The sequence below is a fragment of the Pogona vitticeps genome, chromosome 9 (genome assembly GCF_051106095.1).
Source record: "Pogona vitticeps strain Pit_001003342236 chromosome 9, PviZW2.1, whole genome shotgun sequence".
Taxonomy (NCBI): domain Eukaryota; kingdom Metazoa; phylum Chordata; class Lepidosauria; order Squamata; family Agamidae; genus Pogona; species Pogona vitticeps.
Genome location: NC_135791.1, coordinates 17,438,025 through 17,456,712, shown reverse-complemented (window position 1 = coordinate 17,456,712; position 18,688 = coordinate 17,438,025). Strand labels below are relative to the sequence as shown.

The following is an 18,688-nucleotide window of genomic DNA, read 5'->3' as shown; positions in this document are numbered from 1 at the left end:
GTATCTTTTAGCACTGAAAGAATCTCTATTCCTAATATTATCTCTAATTACTATTGTTATGTGTCATCAAGTCCCTTCCAGATACTAGCAACATCATGACTTCGTGACCTCCAAAATGTCCTATCATTAATAGAACCGCTTAGGTCTTGCAAAGTCAAGGCTATGGTTTTCTTTATTGAGTCACTTCCTCTCTTGCTTGGTCTTCCTCTTTTCCTGCTGCCTCCATCTTTTCCCAGCATTGTGTTCTCATCTTGCCCCATTGTCTGCTGTTGCCCCAAGGCACATTGCTCTTTATAGCGTCTTTTTTGACACTCACTGAGAGGAGAGACATAGCTAGAAAGGAAGAAGGCTAGTTTCTAGATTTTTAATCATTCAGGATCTAAAAAGAAATAATCATAATTTTTCAGTTATCTAGAAAATGAGGTGTAGGGCCTTTTTAATGCAGCCCGCAGAATACTCCATCTAGTAGGGTCAATAGACAACAACAACCATAACAGTAATAATGTGCTATCCAGACAATTCTGACTTATGACGGCCCTTTTCAGGGTTTTCTAGATACAAAGTACTCAAAGTACTACACAGCCTGGGATACACAGTAGGGAATTGAACTCCCTACGTCCGACCAGACCCAACTCACCGAGCTATCTAGCCAGCTAGCTGATAATAAACAGCATATGTAACTAAGCAGCAAACAGAATAAAATGTGCCTTAGGGGTTAAGACAGTGTGCATTGCTGAAATTAACCTGTTTCAATTTTTAAAAAAAACACCAAGGTTACAGTTAAATGTTCTGGTTATTTTTGTTTCCTACATGCTTCATCCTATTTATGGATCATAGCTGACATTTTGTTGGATGAAATGAGATGCATTAAATTGCTCCGTCTACATTCTCCTTTGCAAATGAAAGCTAGGAATGCAAATCGTGTTTTCTCTCCGTCCAAATTCAGCTCATTCCAGATGTTTGCCAGATGGTTCTCCTGAACCTTTATTGACTTAGGTTTGACCACAAGTGAGTGTACTGGTCAGAAACTGTGACCAAATCAGAGCTAAACGGAATGTTTTAAACAATTCACTCCCAGGACTGAAATTTATTTCCCTAAAAATAAATATAAATAAGGATGTAGAAAAAGACCAGCACTTGCCTTGAACAGGGTTCGACCTTTGCAAGTGCTCAGTGAAAATTTTTGAAAAACACTACTCAAAAGGCCATCAGAGATTAGAAAAGTTACTTTTTGGACTACAACCTAGAACATCTCAGAGGATATTTTGAAGTGCCTCCATCTGCTAATTGTCTCTGTCTTTGCCCCCCAGCTAAAAAAAATTTACCTTGGGGACAGAAAAAGGGGAATGGAAGTTTACGGCATTGCATAAGGCAAATAATAGTTTTACATTTTAAAGATATCAAGGATAGTATTACTTTGTCATTATTATCGCTATCAATGGCAAGGGTTGCATCATACGTTTATTGGACCACCAAAATGTCATTTAAAAGTGAGCAGTCAAGTTTTTCAGAGTTTTTCATCAGGTCAGGTGTGAGAAAACAGCCCGCTGAAGAATTTTGAAGATTCAGAAGCTTGCTTTTTAAATGATATTTTGGTAGCCCAATTTGTTTGTTTGTTTGTTCAGTCGTTTAGTCGTGTCCGACTCTTCGTGACCCCATGGACCAGAGCACGCCAGGCCCTCCTATCTTCCACCGCCTCCCGGAGTTTGGTCAAATTCATGTTGGTTGCTTCGATGACACTGTCCAACCATCTCATCCTTGGTCGTCCCCTTCTCCTCTTGCCTTCACACTTTCCCAACATCAAAGTCTTTTCCAAGGAGTCTTCTCTCTTCATGAGATGGCCAAAGTACTGGAGCCTCAGCTTCAGGATCTGTCCTTCCAATGCGCACTCGGGGTTGATTTCCTTTAGAATTGATAGGTTTGTTCTCTTTGCAGTCCAGGGAACTCTCAAGAGTCTCCTCCAGCACCACAATTCAAAGGCATCAATTCTTTGGCGGTCAGCTTTCTTTATGGTACAGCTCTCACTTCCATACAACACTACAGGAAAAACCATAGCTTTGACTATTCAGACTTTTGTTGGCAAGGTGATGTCTCTGCTTTTTAAGATGCTGTCAAGGTTTGTCATTGCTTTCCTTGCAAAAAGCAGGAGTCTTTTAATTTCGGGGCTGCTGTCTCCATCTGCAGTGATCATGGAGCCCAAGAAAGTAAAATCTGTCACTGCCTCCATATCTTCCCCTTCTATTTCCCAGGAGATGATGGGACCAGTGGCCATGATCTTAGTTTTTTTGATGTTGAGTTTCAGACCGTTTTTTGCACTCTCGTCTTTCACCCTCATTACAAGGTTCTTTAGTTCCTCCTCACTTTCCACCATCAGAGTGGTATCATCTGCATATCGGTTGTTGATATTTCTTCCTGCCCAATACATAATAATTATAATCCTGTGCCATCAACTCAATTCTGACCAATGGCAACCCGTCTCAGGTAGAGAATATTCAGAAGTGGTTCGCCATTACCTTCTTCTGGGGGTGCCCTGGGACTGTGCAGCTTGCCCAAGACCACACAAGCTGGCTCTTCTCATAGGAGGCACAGTGGGGGAATCGAACTCCCAACCTCTGGCACTGCAGCCAGATACCTAAACCACTGAGCTATCCAGCCAGCTAATAAAGGTACTACCCAACTTTAATTTATTATTATTATTATTGTTGTTGTTGTTGTTGTTGTTGTTGTTGTTGTTACTGACAGACCATGTCACTAAATTATTTTTTGTTCTCCATCATCATCATCATCATCACCATTATCATGAATATCTCATCTTTCCTACAGACAGCACAAACAGTCCTCTTCCCCCCCATTTTCATCCTTACTACAATCTTGTGAGTTAGGAGAATTTGAAAGAGAGGGATCCGCCCAAGGCCACTTAAGTAAGCACTGTGGCCAAGTAAGGATCGGAACCCGGGTCTCTCTAACGCTCCAACCATCCCGCCATGCCACATTGCTTACCAGTGTCATCTGTTGCCAGGTACTAAACAGGAACTAAAGGATGTGTGAGAGCTCAAGTGGTCTTCCAACCCTTCCAGGATAGTGAAGATCAGGCTTTCTGCTCACCTGGGACTGCTGAGATCGAGGGAGACTCCATTCTTGGCCCAGCTGAACGTCACACTTGGCACGCCTTGAGCACTGCACTGCAGGGAGGCCTGGCTTTTTCCATCCCCTGTAGCTGCCACTTTCCTCTGCCCGGGGCCCTTGATGATCTCTGGTGAGTCTGGAAAGAAACCATCATTTAAAAATATATATAATTAACTACCATTCCATGCTATCCCAACTCATGCTGCACACCCCCTTACACAGACACCGGAACAAAAAAAGAAGCATGCATGCAACAGGGAGCTGTGCTCACCATAAATACAAGCCCGATTTTGGCCTTTGCGTTTGTGTTTCAAGCAAGCTACTTTTGGGACACCTCTATGGAGTTAAAAAATGAAATGAGTGGAGAGGGACAGAGATGACTTGGGAAAGGTACGGCTGATTATGGAAGGCTAAAAGTGAGGTTTCATGATAGGTAGAAACGTACCAAGCGCTGTCTGCCAGCAGGGCACTTACATCGCACAATCAAACGGGCGCTGCTTCTGGCCACCGGGGAGATGCCGTTGTCTACTTGGCACTCATAAAGCCCAGCGTGGGCTCGCAGTGCAGTCTGGACACGCAGTCGACTCATCTGCCCTTCCGAAACCAGTTCAATGCCCAACTCTTCCAAGCTGTGCTCCACATCTCCCTGTGCAGGAGATGCAAAGACAACACCGAACAGAACTGGGAATATTTGCTTCTATGAAAGACTCCAACACCCAGAATCCCCCAGCCCCCATGGCCATGGTTACCCTCCCCCCCAAAAAAGGGTGCTCCCCCCCCAAGGTCTAGAGCGTGTGTGCAGAAAGGTGGGTCATTTTGAAATGTTTTAATGGGAGTGCCCCAATATATAGTTGACAAAGCCTCTTAGAGCTGTCATCTTTGCTCTCAAATGGGTAAAAACTCGAAAATCTTAAAGATTTCGCACACAGCCAGCCAACTAGAACTAGAATTCCAGACATCAGAGGTGGCCCTATTTCCCCCTTATTTTTACATTCTCTGGAATTAGTGTGGCCCATATCACGTCTTCAAGCAGAGACAGACCTCACCAGCCCCCCCAGAGCTGTCCACCCTCACTTTGGAGGGATCCTGTGTTTATATGGGGTAAGACCTCACAACAACCAGCTACAGGACCTCCTCTCTGCAGGAAGCAGAACTGCAATTTTCCCTCCCGCCATTAGAGGCCCCCAAACACAAACAACTGGTTGACATTGAAAAGAAGGAGGAATGAGGTGGGGTATTGCTGTTCTTTGACATTTGCACACGGTCGCTCATAAATCAGTTCTATCACATTTCCCCATTACCATGCAGTTTTGTTTCAATTTGAACCACCTAAAAAGTGCCTATTAAACATGTAATTTGAGATGTATTTTCCCCTCTCAAAATTCACATTCTTCAAAAAAAAAATGTAGTTCTGCATTTCGTAAAATAAGGCACTTAGAAATTTCTGATAGGAAGGAAGGAAGGAAGGAAGGAAGGAAGGAAGGAAGGAAGGAAGGAAGGAAGCCTGATTCAACAAGCCTGCTCTAGTTGTGACTTTCTACACCAAGCAATAGGATTTCAACCATTGTGTACTTGCAGCTTTGACTTTTGGCAAGTTCACCAGCACATTTGTGGGGGGGGGGGGGGAGAGGTCTTTTGTTGTTGTTGTGTTCGTCCTTCTTCTCCAGCTCACCCAACGACATAAAATGTATCTGGTAGCTAACAGCTACTGCCATTAAAAGCCATTAAAGGAGGCATTTTCTAGCTGCCAGTGCCCGTTAAATACATTTTCTGCTGGTGTTGACCAATACAAAAGCTTCAAGGAAAGGTCATCTCACTTTGCATGGCCACATTACATCCGATTCACTGAGGAAGGGCAGGAGGCAAGGTGCATAAAACTGATTTTAGGTACAAGGCATGTCTCTGTCTTGCTGCCACTACTAAGCTCCCACTACACAGGTTTCTACTGGTCTCAGTCTCATTTTTCCTCCAGGTGAGTCCAGCACCATACCAGCCACCTCCACTGGAACATGCTTGAGAGTGTAGGGTTGGCATCAGCCTGGCATACAATCTCCGCTGTGCCTCCCAGATCCACGTAGGTTGGGTCGCCAATGCTGCGGATGGATGGAGAATCTGTGCAGAGGAAAGGGACATGTTACACACCAGACCAGCTTCAGTCCTGGTGCAGAAGTTCGGGGAGCTCCAAAGGACAGTTACCAATACCATGATAAAGAATAATGCTAAATACAGGCCAGCCTGCATGAAAGTTGTGCTCGATATCAAGGGGGTGGGAGGGGTAGAGCAGAGCCCTGTGGTAGAGGAGCCTCAGGGCGCAGTGGTTAAACTGCACTGAAAACTCTGCTCATGATCTGAGTTCGATCTCCATCTTAGGTAGCTGGCTCGAAGTTGAGGCAGAATTCCACCCTTGGTAAGCTAATTACACAGCTCATGGGGCAGGTGGGATTGTAGCCTGCATAATTACATTGTAAACCACCCAGAGAGAACTTTAAACACTATGGGGCAGTATATAAGCAGCATGCTGTGCTTTAGAGCAAGCCTAGAATAAAAATTAGAATTTTGAGAGGGATAGAAATAAATGGATACTTCTCCCCCAACCTGGATGCACTTGCATATTTTGGATTACAACTCCCATAATCCCTTGCCATTGACCATGTAACCTTGGGCTGATAGAATTGTAGTCCAAATCACCACAGAGGGCCCCATATCAGAAAATGCCAGTTTAGACCATCCTCCCAACCTAGGTTGTTCCAGGTGTTCTACACTACAGTTTCTATTATCCCTGGCCATGGGCTATGCCGAGTCTGTTACTCCAAAGTACTGTATCTCAGAAAGATCCTCTCTGGAAGAAAGGCTAGGACAGAACATCCTCCAATGAAAGAAGGCAACTGTAGTTCTCTAGACCTGTGGTTCCCAACCTTGCATAACCCAAGTGTTCTTGGATCACAACTCCCAGAAACCCCGGACAGCAGAGTTAGTGGCGAAGGCTTCTGGAAGTTGCAGTTCAAGAACACCCGGATTACCCAAGATTGGGAACCACTGTTCTAGATGTTGGGAAGCCTGTTGTGGTTGTTGTTTGTTGTTTAGTTATTAAGTTGTTTCCGACTCTTCATGCCCCCATGGACCAGGCCCTCCTGTCCTCCACTGCCTCTTGGAGTTTGTCAAATTCATGTTGGTTGCTTCAGCGACACTGTCCAACCATCTCGTCCTCTGTCATCCCCTTCTCCTCTTGCCTTCACACTTTGCCAATATCAGGGTCTTTTCCAGGGAGTCTTCTCTTCTCATGAGATGGCCAAAGTATTGGAGCCTCAGCTTCAGGATCTGTCCTTCCAGTGAGCACTCAGGGTTGTTTTCCTTCAAAATGGATAGGTTTGTTTTCCTGGCAGTGCAAGGGACTCTCAAGAGCCTCCTCCAGCACCACAATTCAAAAGCGTCAATTCTTCAGCAGTTAGCCTTCTTTATGGTCCAGCTCTCACTTCCATACATGGCTACTGAAAAAACGATAGCTTTGACTATACAGACTTTTGTCGGGAGGTGATGTCTCTGCTTTTGAAGATGCTGTCTAGGTTTGTCATTGCTTTCCTTGCAAAAAGCAGGCGTATTTTAATTTCATGGCTGCTGTCATCATCTGCAGTGATCATGGAGCCCAAGAAAGTAATATCTGTCACCGCCTTCATATCTTCCCCTTCTATTTGCCAGGAGGTGATGAGACCAGTGCCCATGATCTTTTATGTTGACCGTCAGACCAATATTTGTGCTCTCCTCTTTCAACCTTTTTAAGAGGTTCTCTAATTGCTCGTCACTTTCTGCCATCAGAGTGGTATCATCTGCATATCTGAGGCTGCTGATATTTCTTCTGGCAATCTTAATTCTGGTTAGGGATTCATCCAGTCCAGCCTTTCGCATCATGTATTCTGCATATAAGTTAAATTAGCATGAAGACAGCCTTGTCGTACTCGTTTCCCAATTTTGAACCAATCAGTGTTTCCATATCTAGTTCTAACTGTTGCTTCCTGTCCCACATATAGATTTCTCAGGAGATACACAAGATGGTTCAGGCACTCCCATTTCTTTAAGGACTTGCCATAGTTTGCTGTGGTCCACACAGTCAAAGGCTTTTGCATAGTCAATGAAGCAGAAGTAGATATTTTTCTGGAACACTCTGGCTTTCTCCATAATCCAGCGCATGTTAGCAATTTGGTCTCTAGTTCCTCTGCCCCTTCGAAATCCAACTTGTACCTCTGGGAGTTCCCGGTCCACATACTACTGAAGCCTACCTTGTAGGATTTTGAGCATAACCTTGCTAGTGTGTAAAATGAGTGCAATTGTGTGGTAGTTGGAGCATTCTTTGGCACCGCCCTTCTTTGGGACTGGGATGTAGACTAGTGTAGCACCTTAACAGCGTCATCTTTTAAGATTTTAAATAGTTCAGCTGGAATGCCATCACCTCCACTGGCCTTGTTGTTAGCCGTGCTTTCTAAGGCCCACTTGACTTCACTCTCCAGGATATCTGGCTCAAGGTCAGCAACCACAATATCTGGGTTGTCCAGGACATCCAGATCTTTCTGGTATAATTCCTCTCTGTATTCTTGCCACCTCTTGCCATGTCTTCTGCTTTTGTGAGGTCCCTACCATTTTTGTCCTTTATCATGTCCATCTTTGCACAAAATGTTCCTTTAATATCTCCAATTTTCTTGAACAGATCTCTGGTTTTTCCCTTTCTATTATTTCCCTCTGTTTCTTTGCACTGTTCATTTAAGAAGGTCCTCCTGTCTCTCCTTGCTATTCTTTGGAAGTCAGCATTCAATTTTCTGTAACTTTCTCTATCTCCCTTGCCTTTTGTTTTCCTTCTCTGCTATTTGTAAGGCCTCGTTCGACAGCCACATTGCTTTCTTGCATTTCCTTTTCTTTGAGATGTTTTTTGTTGCTGCCTCCAGTAAAGCTTGAGATCTTTTGCCTGTCTGATACTCACAATGAACATCCAACCAGATCGTTGTCTCATTCTGCCCCTCTGCATTCTCACAATGGATTGTGTACTTCCCAGCATCAGCCCGGGTCACATTCCAAATCTCCAGAGAGCCACCATCTCGAAGGTGGTACCGTGGGGATCCCTCTGTGCCAGAAATGGAGGAAAACAGTCTTAAGTAGAGATGAAGCAAAGATTTATTAAAATTCCAGCTGTTCTCAATTTAGGGTGTATCAAAGCTATGTGGATTCGTCGTTAAGCGAGGCACCACTGTAAATAAAATCTTCTATTATTTCTACCAATTCAATGGGCCTACCCTCATTGTGACTTACTACACTAAGCAACTGAAGGGGGCAATGTTATCTCTAAGGCACATGGGCATGCACAGACAAGCTGTGTTCCCACCCATTTGCTTCTGGTCGCATCCGGAATCCTATTCACAGGGGGTGGATGCTCTGCTCAGCACTCTGGAAAATTAGAGGGAATGTTGTGAGGGGAGTTGACTTTTATGAATTTTGTGCAAGGTGTCCCTGCACAAAACAAATGCCTTTACACACAGCAAAATTAAAAGAATAGGTTGATTGATCACCAAGAGACAAACAACCCATCCCCTGCTACTACTTTTACCAGCCCATGCAACAGGATAGCAGTTATCACCATTTGCATTAAACATTCTTACATACGCAAAAACTCTAATTGAGAGCAAAAAGAAAAAAAAGATTTCTCACAGTCAAGGACAACAATTTTTCCATTTTTTTGTTCTCATGCAAGGATTTACATCTTAAAATATCTTCAGATCTCCTTGCCTATGACCTTCGTTTTTCCTGTTCCACTGACAGCTCTCCAAAGCGCCCTTCAGATCTTACATGAGTCAGAACATTCTTTGTTGCTGATCTATAAAAACCAGGACACGATGATGATAAAATAAAATAAAGATGATGGTGGTGATAATGATGATGATGCCCTATCCACTATGCTCTATCTCTGGACCTATTCCATGCCTTCCTTTAACCCAAGTCCAGTCCTTGTATTCTCATTGGGCAACTGTTGCATATTATGAGACTCACCTGCCAAGAGCAGTTCTCCGAGGAAAGTCCAGCGATAGGTGATCTCTGAAGGGCTGGCAGAGACCAGCAGAGGCAGTAGGACAGATCCATGCTCCACTGTTTGCACCACATGGGGTTGCTCACTGGAGAATTCTGGGGGAACTGTATAAGAGAAGGAACCAAAGGCTGTCAGAGGGAAGCATTCCCCAGCGAAGCCCATCCAGCTCCAGGCAGCCATGGGTGACTTTATTGTGGGGCATCTCAAAGAGCTTCTTGGCCTTTTGGCTAAGATCAAGTGTATAATGGAACCAGGCTTCACAGGGTAGGAACGGAGGAGTTTTTTTAACTAGGAGAGATGATAGCATCACCTCTCTCTGCTCAGTCTTCTTCCCTGTTCTCTCAGAACTTAACTGCCATCTTCAAAGTGGCCGAGGGAAATATGGATGGATACTAGTCCCCCTCTATTCGGCACTTTTGAGGCCTCACCTTGAGTTCTGTGTCCACTTTGGGACACCACACTTCAAGAGGGATGCTAGCATATTGGAACAAGTTCACAGGAGGGTGACAAGGATGATCAGGGGGCTGAAAAACAAGCCTTATGAGGAAAGGCTGAAAGAACTTCTTGAGAAAAGAAGACTGAGGGGTGATATGAGAGCACTTTTCAAATATTTGAAAAGCTGTCATACAGAGGAGGATCTGTTCTCCATCATCCCACAGCTCAGGACACCCAATGATGGGCTCAAGTTAAAGAAAGCCAGATTTCGGTTGAATATCAGGAAAAACTTCCTAACTGTTAGAGCAGTACGACAGTGGAACCAGTTGGGAGTGCTCCAACACTGGAGGCATTCAAGAAAGACTTAGATAATTACCTGACAGATATCTTTTGATTTGGATTCCTGCACTGAGCAGGCAGTTGGACTCAATGGGCTTCTACGCCCCTTCCAACTTCACGATTCTATGATTCCACGGCAGACAAACAGCCCTGCCCACCCTGCTTATGGGCTACCCAGAGGCGTCAGGATGTCCCCTCCATGGTGCTCTTGGTGGTGGTTACCTGGTTGGCCACTGTGGTCTGTGCTGTGGGACATTTCTTACTTACATAGAACAGTAAGCTGGTAGAAGGTATTCACACCTTCAGAAAGAGCTGCACTGTATGTATGGCATTCCACCCTTTTCCCATGATCTGCAGAAGACGCCACCAGAGTCACCTTCCCTGAAGTAGAGAAACCTCCATATTCAGCTTTATTCTGACCAAGATCAGTTGCATTCAACCTGAAAAATAAGGAAGGACAGCAACCAAACAAGAACAAATACAATAATGACCACAGTATGTAGTGATTACCTCAAGAGGTGGCAAGTCCTCCAACACTGGAGGCCTTCAAGAGAAACTTAGATAACCACCTGGCGGATATCCTTGGATTTGTATTCCTGCATCAAGCAGGGGGTTAGACTTGATGGCCTCATAGGCCCCTTCCAATTTCACTATTCTATGATTATATGACTGTTTGGTTTAGAACATGGAGTACTTGAAGGGCTTTATATGCATTGCCTGAAGAATCTTTATTCTCTGGATCAAAGCAGTATAGTGGTTAGAGCAGAGTAGAGCAACCCAAGACACTCTGGGTGCTGCTGGACTGTAGGCTCTTTAAAAAAAAAAGATTGCTAGAATCTTTATTTGCATTATCATAAACCCATGTTAGCTGAAGATAGGTAAAGGTAAAGGTTCCCCTTGACAGTTTTTGTCCAGTTGTGTTCGACTCTAGGGGGTGGGGCTCACCCCATTTCCAAGCCATAGAGCCAGCGTTTGTCCGAAGACAATCTTCCGTGGTCACATGGCCAGTGCGACTTAGACACAGAACGCTGTTACCTTCCCACTGAAGTGGTCCCTATTGATCTACTTGCATTTGCATGCTTTCGAACTGCTAGGTTGGCGGGAACTGGGACAACCGACGGATGCTCATTCCGTTGCGTGGATTCGATCTTACAGCTGAAGATCTACAGACCTTACAGCACAGAGGCATCTGTGGGTTTAACCCGCAGTGCCACCACGTCCCTCTCTTACTGCTGTATCACACTAGCTGCAGGTAGCATAAGTATAATCAGACTTGCAGCCAGGCAACATCTGGAGTGCCACAAGCTGCCAACCCAGGTCAGAAAATCAAAGCAGCTGCAGCCCACCAAGATATCATCTGTCTTGGAAAAGCACACGCTTTGTAGAAACAAAATTTAAAAATTGTTGAGACGGGACCTCAGTGAGAGGGCAAACATAACCCAAAGTTGCAGACTGGCTGTTGTGAAGAGAAAATGGAAAGCCTGGTAAAATAGATGGGACAAAAGTTAGAGAGAGAGAGAATTGTATGTCATCAAGTCAATTGAAATTTATGGCAACTCCTTCCTGGGTTTTCTAGGTATGGAATACAAAGATGTGGTCTATCATTCCCTTCTTCTGAGCTTGCTGTAGGACAATGCAGCTTGCCCAAGGGCACATAGGCTGGCTCTGCTTTCAGGAGGCATCATAGGAATTGAACTCCCAACTTCCAGCTCCGTAGCCAAATACAGTACATAAAGCACTGAGCTATCCAGCCAGATGGGAAGAGGGAGGCAGGGAGCGAGAAAGAAGTGGGGAGGATTGCGATGGAGTGCCTGAAAACTGGAACAAGGATCAATGAATGCTGCAAGATTTGGGGCGCATCCCGATTATCAATCTCAATAACACCGAAGGAAAGAAAAAACTTCTCCAGCTTGTAGCAGACAACAAGAGGAGAGAATTGATAACTGCAGGTTTTAATATTTTCTTTAAAGTCGCTGCAAAATGAAGTGTTGCCTTCAAAAGGGGCTTAGACCTCTTCGAGGAGGATATGATTATCTCCATGACTATTGGGCCTGGCAAAGTTAGTTTGGACCACAATTCCCAGAATCCTGGCAACAATTGTGGCTCTGGGAGTTGTAGTCCAAAAAAAAACCCCATTTTTTCCCCCAATTCTGGTCAAGATAAGTGAACATAGGCAATACTTGGAAAAACAAATTAGACCTCAGATGGAGGTAAACAAGAGAAATGTTTTGCTTTCCTGCTCCCTCCTTCTGCCAGGAGTTTCTCCAGAGGCACCCAGCCAGCTTCTGCCAGAAACAGAAAAGTGGGAGGAATCAGGGCTACTCTGGTCTGATCAAACTGTACAGCTTTTATGTTGTTACAAAAGCCTACAGCTGGGGAGATCAGAGGCCTGTGAGGTCAGGATTGAGGGACAGTGATGGTGATCCACAGCGACAACTGAGACCAGTACGTTTTAGGAATGCTTTCATATTTGGTTACTTGTAGCAAATAGGGTCCTTTTCATGACATTGTGGGGAGACGCATAGTGGGTGATACAGCAGTAAGGGAAAAAAATGGACAGCACAGAGCTCATGGGCTGCATGAAGTCCTTCAAGGTTGCTCCTGTGGCCTCGTTCCCCAAAATGTCCTGCTGAAATTTGGTTGCAAACCATTAAATGCCATTAAACCCATCAGAACAGTCTTACTCTCAAGGAGATTGCACACGTTACTGATGAAAAACCATGAATAATACCGCACTACAATTTTTGAAGAATTTTTGGGGGGTAATGTTAATGGGTGTTGGTGGTAATTAACACCACAGTTTTGCAGTGTGGTTTGCTGCCCAGTTTTAGTTATATAGTGGAGGGTGCCATCTGTGATCAGTTCCAGGTGAGCAAATGGATCTCTGGACAATCAAAGTTGCCCAGATTCACCTTTGGAAGGGCACAGAGCCATAAAGAAATTTTGTGCAAGGTTGACATTGGATCAATTGCATTTCTTACTTCTTCCCATCTTTGAACCAGAGGAGTCTGGCAGGAGGGTTGCTGCTTCCCGATTTACAGGTCAGAGTCATTGACTGGCCACGTTTCACCACCTTGTCGGTCACCGTAATTGTTGCTTGGAGGGGTGGGACTGTGGAACAGAATCATGATCAAAAAGTACCAAACTTCCAGGAATAATTGCACTCTCCCACCAATAGCCTCTGCCGTCTTGTGACACTTCACTCTTAGGGCACAGCTTAACTTTCAGGGGGAGTGAAGATGTGGCACTGCCGTTCAGGGTCTCGACCATTTAAAAAGTGGAGGGTAAAGTCAGACTCCAGAGAGAGCACCATTTTGAAGATCCTGCAAGCTGTCATAACTGACCACTCACAGGTGCAAATGAAGCCTGTGTTTCTCCCCCAATCACCAAACAGTCAGATAATTTGCAAACTGGGGAGGAGGAAAATCTTGTGCTGCGACAAATGGATGTCTTCCAAGCACTTTAAGGGATTCTGCTTTTACACCGTACTATTACTATTGTCTACAGTTGAAGTATGAAATTGCCTGGGCTTCCCCCATGCCAGAAATGCATTGCACATGGAAAGCTACTATGGCAGGAAGAACGGTTGTATGTACAGTCGTGCCCCGCTGTACGATTGCCCCACATTACGACGAAACCACATTACGACAATCTTTTTGCGATCGCAATTGTGATCGCAAAACAATGGTCTGAATAGGGTTTTTTCACTTTGCGATGATCAGTTCCCTGCTTCAGGAACCAATTCTTCGCAAAACGACGATTTTTGGACAGCTGATTGGCGGTTTCAAAATGGCCACCGGGTAAATAAAATGGCTCCCCGCTGTTTTCTGGGACGGATTCCTCGCTGCACAGGCACCAAAACTGGCCGCCCTATGGAGGATCTTCACTGGACGGTGAGTTTCTAGTCCATTGGAACACATTGAAGGGGTTTCAATGCGTTTCAATGGGCTTTTTATTTTCGCATTACAACATTTTTGTTCTACAGCAATTTCGCTGCAATGAATTAACATCGTAATGCGAGGCACCACTGTATACCCTAAGGTTTTGTGGCTGACCTACTAGCTTTCTAGCCATGGTGTGCTATGCTGTGATCCTGTAAAATGTGCTGTGAATTTCTTGGGGTTCCAACTACGGTAGCTTGGAAGAGACCAGCACCATGGACAGCTCACAGTAGATCTGCACAGAGCCAGGTTGACCATATACCACCCAGCTCAGAGCAATACACTTGAAATATTGTTCTAGCAATGGCCAGACTAGACCCAATGGTGATGTTAAGCAGACTTAACGCTAGGTTATGGTCTCAGGGCTTACCCCTTCACCTGTGGGACTTGAAGGAAGTATATTCAATTCCAGGGGCTATTCCAGCCTAGCTGCCTATATCATATACAGTTTTCTTGGTCCTGCAGACTGAGTCTGTTGAGGCTTACACTGAACATGCAGAAAGGTGTATGCAGTGAGTGCTGGGGTTCGAGAATGACTGGTAGCATTGCAGCGGTAGGTGGCCATGTTGTCACTGGCGGTGGTGGTCAGGATCAGTTCCTTGGAAACAATATTCCCTGATGCCCCCGATGTTGTTCCATCCCTCACTATCTTGGTATCCTGTAGAAGCAATCCAGATTATGGTGAAGGGACGGCAGAGTCAATCTACCTGCTTCAGACCATTTATGCTGTCCTGAGCACTGAGGCAATCAGGTTGGGGAGGAAGACAAAGAGGGTGGCTGCACGACTAGGGTGACAAGAGGGCAGCTCATTGACATTTCCAGGGTAAAGCCACGACCTTCCTGAAAGCGTCTCCCTGGAGAGAGCACTCTGTGACAAAACAAAGCTTCAAGGGTACCCCCACTGGATGTAATCTGCCTGTCACATGAAGAGACACTTTCAGAAGGGTCACTGTTTATTTGTGGGAGATGTCACCGTCCCTGTTATTGAGACTGTAGAATTGGTAGATTGCAACAACAAGGAGGGGAGGTCAGAGAGCTAAAGGCGGTTTGAAAGAGAATTCGTAGCTGGCAGTGTGTGAACGAACAGGGGCTGCAAGATTTCGATTTTGAAACCGTGCAATCCCCTTGTAGCTGGAACTGTACGGAGAGCAGGTTCTTGGTCAGCAGCAGTTGGGGTGCTGCCACCCCACCCAGCCACCTGGAACCCAAAAGTCTTTGTCTATAAGCCCATTTACATTCTCTAAGGTTGTGCCAGCAGTCACTTCAGACTTCACACTCACTTGCTTCCCTGGACACGGCTTCAGAAGCCCACTCTGACCAGGAGGTTGCTTCTGGTGTTGTGTGCACGTTTCAGGGGTTCCCACCATGTGGGGACAAGTCACCTGCAGTAGCAAGAAACATAGTGCATTCTAATACAAAAATTGTCTCCAAGGGCTGGTGAAGTAAGTCTTGCTAGAGCAGGAAAGGTCGCTTTGCAAAGCCGCCTTCAACAGCCATAGGATGCTGTATCCCCATATTGTTCAAATGTAGTTATGTGGGGTTTTACATTTTAACCCATGAACCACCCAGAATAGTGCTTGCTCAGGGGTTCAGGTCTCTGGCTGTGGAGTAAGAGATTGAGTGTATGATTCCCCATTGGGTCTCCTTGACAGGGGCTGGACTTGATGACCTATAAGTTCCCTTCCAGCTCTGCAGTTCAAAGGTTATTGGTTAATCAATCAATCAATCAATTAATTATTAGTTGAATGAATGGATGGATGGATGGATGGATGGATGGATGGATGGATGGATGGATGGATGGATGGATGGATGGATGGATGGATGGATGGATGGATGGATGGATGGATGAATGAATGATAGATAGATAGATAGATAGATAGATAGATAGATAGATAGATAGATAGATAGATAGATAGATAGATAGATAGATAGATAGATAGATAGATAGATAGATAGATAGATAGATAGATAGATAGATAGATAGATAGATAGATAGATAGATAGATAGATAGATAGATAGATAGATAGATAGATAGATAGATAGATAGATAGATGGATAGATAATAAATAAGACTCTTTAAAAGATATATGACATTTACTTGTTCCTGAGGATTGCTGGGATCACTCAGACATTTTTCATGGGCTTTTGGGATTCCAGGAGTTGTGATTTAAAAGGTTTGGGTCCAGATCACAGGATCCTTGTTGTGCTTAAAAGCAAGGAGGAAAATAAGGGAGGGAAAGCACAATTCACAGTACCTTATACCACTCAAGGCGAGGCGGGGGGTTCCCCCCACTGGCAAAACAGGCGAGTTTGACTTTGGTGCCAGCTCGAAAGCATGTTTCCGGGGGCGGGACGTCGATCCAGATTTTCTGTGGTGGATCTGAGCAAAGACAACAAGATTCAACCAAGAAGGGATGGGAGAGCATAAAGTTACTGGAGAAAAAAAGTTGGAAACAAGTCACACACACACATCTGGTAACGTGTGACCCACCCTTCCTCATCCCCTTCATCATGCTCACATGTCACTCTGAGCGTCACGGTAGCACTCTTGGTATACATGATGGCTTCATTGAAGGCCTCGCAGATCAAAGACAGCCCATTGTCTTCTCGGCTTGCAACGTAGGTCAAATTAGAGACTGTAATCATCCCGCCATGAGCTGCCTGCAAAAGGAAATGATCCTCATCCACGGCCTTTCCTTTCCCCAAGATGGCAAAAGAAAACACCAAGACCTAAACAGTTTATATTTTAAAAAATTTAGATTGCAACCATTTTTCCCAAACCAGTTCCTCTGCCACCTGGAGGCCTACCCACCTCTGAGCTGGCGACTTCGGTGGCATTCAGCTCCCTCCAGCCAAGCCACCAGCGCAGGAACACAGGTGGGTTGCTCGGGGAAGTAGAACAAGACACGGAGATCTCTTTGTTTTCTTGAGTGCTGGTTGAGCCAATGATCTTGACCTGTTCGGGAGGAACTGCCACCCAGAAATGAGACAGAGCGGGGTGGGGAGGAGAGACAAGTCATCCAGTGCAAGACTATCCTGCCCCCATAATGGAGTTTGAGAGTGGGTTTTTTTTTCCCAAAGTTCACAGAGTGCTTTTCTTTCTCCCTGCTTGAAAGAACCAACTTTTTTTTTTTAAAGGGGGGTTTTCAAAAAGGTTTTTTTTAATGGATCTAATGAATCATAGCTGGCTGGATAGCTCAGTATTTTAGTTACAGTGGTGCCTCGCTGTAGAGAGAAATCCTCATTAAGCAAAATAAAAAAATCCATTGAGACGCATTGAAAACCCATTCAATGCATTCCAATGGGCTGAAAAACTCACCGTCCAGCGAAGATCCTCCATAGGGGCGGCCATTTTCGGTGCCTGTATAGCGAGGAATCCGTCCAAAAACACAGCAGGGAGCCATTTTACACAGCGGGTGGCCATTTTGAAGCCACCAATCAGCTGTTTTAAAATCATCGTAATGCGAAGAATAGGTTCCCGAAGCAGGGAACTGACTATCGCAAAGCGGATTTTGCCTATTAAAACATTGTTTTGTGATCGCAAAAGCAATCGCAAAACAGTCATCGTATAGTGGTTTTCTCGTTTAATGAAGCAATCGTTAAGCGAGGCACCACTGTATCTCACTGCAGAGCCAGAGGTTGGGAGTTTGATTCCCCACTGTGCCTCTTATGGGTACAGCGAGCCGGTGTGGCCTTCGACAAGCTGCACAGCCTCACGGTGCCTCCAGAAGAAGGAAATGGCAAATTACTTCTGAGTATTGTCTTCCTGGAAAACCTTGAAAAGATTGGCCATAAGTCAGAACTGACTTGAAAACACATAATTATTATAATGCATCTTGTCCAATATAAGGAACCCCTGCAGAAAACTAAGGGACACCTTGTATTATTTCTCCCCAGCCTTAACCTCTTTTCAAGCATAACAATTAAGAACACAGGAACATAGGACATGCTACACTGGGCCAGTGCATTGGTGCATATGGCTTAATATTGCTAAAAATGACTGACAAGAGTTATCCAGAGGTTTAGGCAGGATTCTTTCACAGCCTTCTATGGAGAGCCCTGATGTTACCTGGTGGTCTACCAGGCTTAATCCTCCTTGACTTCTGAAATCAAATAATATCTGAGATGTTCAGACTGATAATGGTGATCTAAAACTAGATTTTGGCCAATCTGATTGGAAGCAAAAAATCTAGCTAATCAAGCTCTCTTAGCCAGATGCAAATTTGACTTTTTGTGCCAGAAAAAGAAACTTTGACAAGAAATTAAGGGACCAGGTATGGAGAGAACCTGGAGGAGGAGCTTTCACATGGATGTAGCAAGGAAGATCGGTGTAGGACTGGAAAAAGGAGGAACTACAGAGCCATGATTTTGTAGAAAGACAAAACATACACTTACAAACCACATGCAGATTGATACTGGCCTGAAGGGGATGTGACGTTACTTGATTCAAGGCCTGGCAGCTCACTGTAGCCATGTTGTCTTCCGCGGTCAAACTGAGTTTCAGGGAACTCCTGGATAACTGGTTGGCATCATCTGTCTCCCAGTTAGTGGAAATTACTTCACCATTCTGTAAGACACAATTGCACAGCTGAGAGGTCAGGATCCTGAAAATCTAAGGGTGGCACATGGGCAATGAGGGGCTGAACCTGGTGAAGCAGAGGATGAGCCTTGCAATGGGATGTGAGGAGGTCATGTGCCCTACTTTACAAAAGACAGTCCTCTGCTTGAGAATTTACCATAGGACAATTCTCCAGTCCAAGGATGGGAAACTACTTTCTT

The 18,688-nt window shown here is 44.9% G+C and overlaps 1 protein-coding gene across 4 annotated transcripts in view; it reads right to left on the bottom strand.

The window, feature by feature from the left end:
• NPHS1 (NPHS1 adhesion molecule, nephrin) overlaps positions 1–18,688 on the bottom strand; it is a 54,418-nt gene that overhangs the window by 19,081 nt on the left and 16,649 nt on the right. For all 4 annotated transcript variants that reach the window (XM_072979899.2, XM_072979900.2, XM_078380241.1 and 1 more), the window contains exons 9-21: positions 18,305–18,476; positions 16,722–16,879; positions 16,429–16,570; positions 16,165–16,289; positions 15,189–15,290; positions 14,395–14,566; positions 12,949–13,078; positions 10,235–10,407; positions 9,157–9,297; positions 8,096–8,236; positions 5,117–5,238; positions 3,601–3,772; positions 3,106–3,262 (exon numbers count right to left, since the gene is read on the bottom strand). In XM_072979899.2, coding sequence (XP_072836000.2) covers positions 3,106–3,262; positions 3,601–3,772; positions 5,117–5,238; positions 8,096–8,236; positions 9,157–9,297; positions 10,235–10,407; positions 12,949–13,078; positions 14,395–14,566; positions 15,189–15,290; positions 16,165–16,289; positions 16,429–16,570; positions 16,722–16,879; positions 18,305–18,476 — 1,907 coding nt within the window. The remainder of the gene's footprint in view (positions 1–3,105; positions 3,263–3,600; positions 3,773–5,116; positions 5,239–8,095; positions 8,237–9,156; positions 9,298–10,234; positions 10,408–12,948; positions 13,079–14,394; positions 14,567–15,188; positions 15,291–16,164; positions 16,290–16,428; positions 16,571–16,721; positions 16,880–18,304; positions 18,477–18,688) is intronic.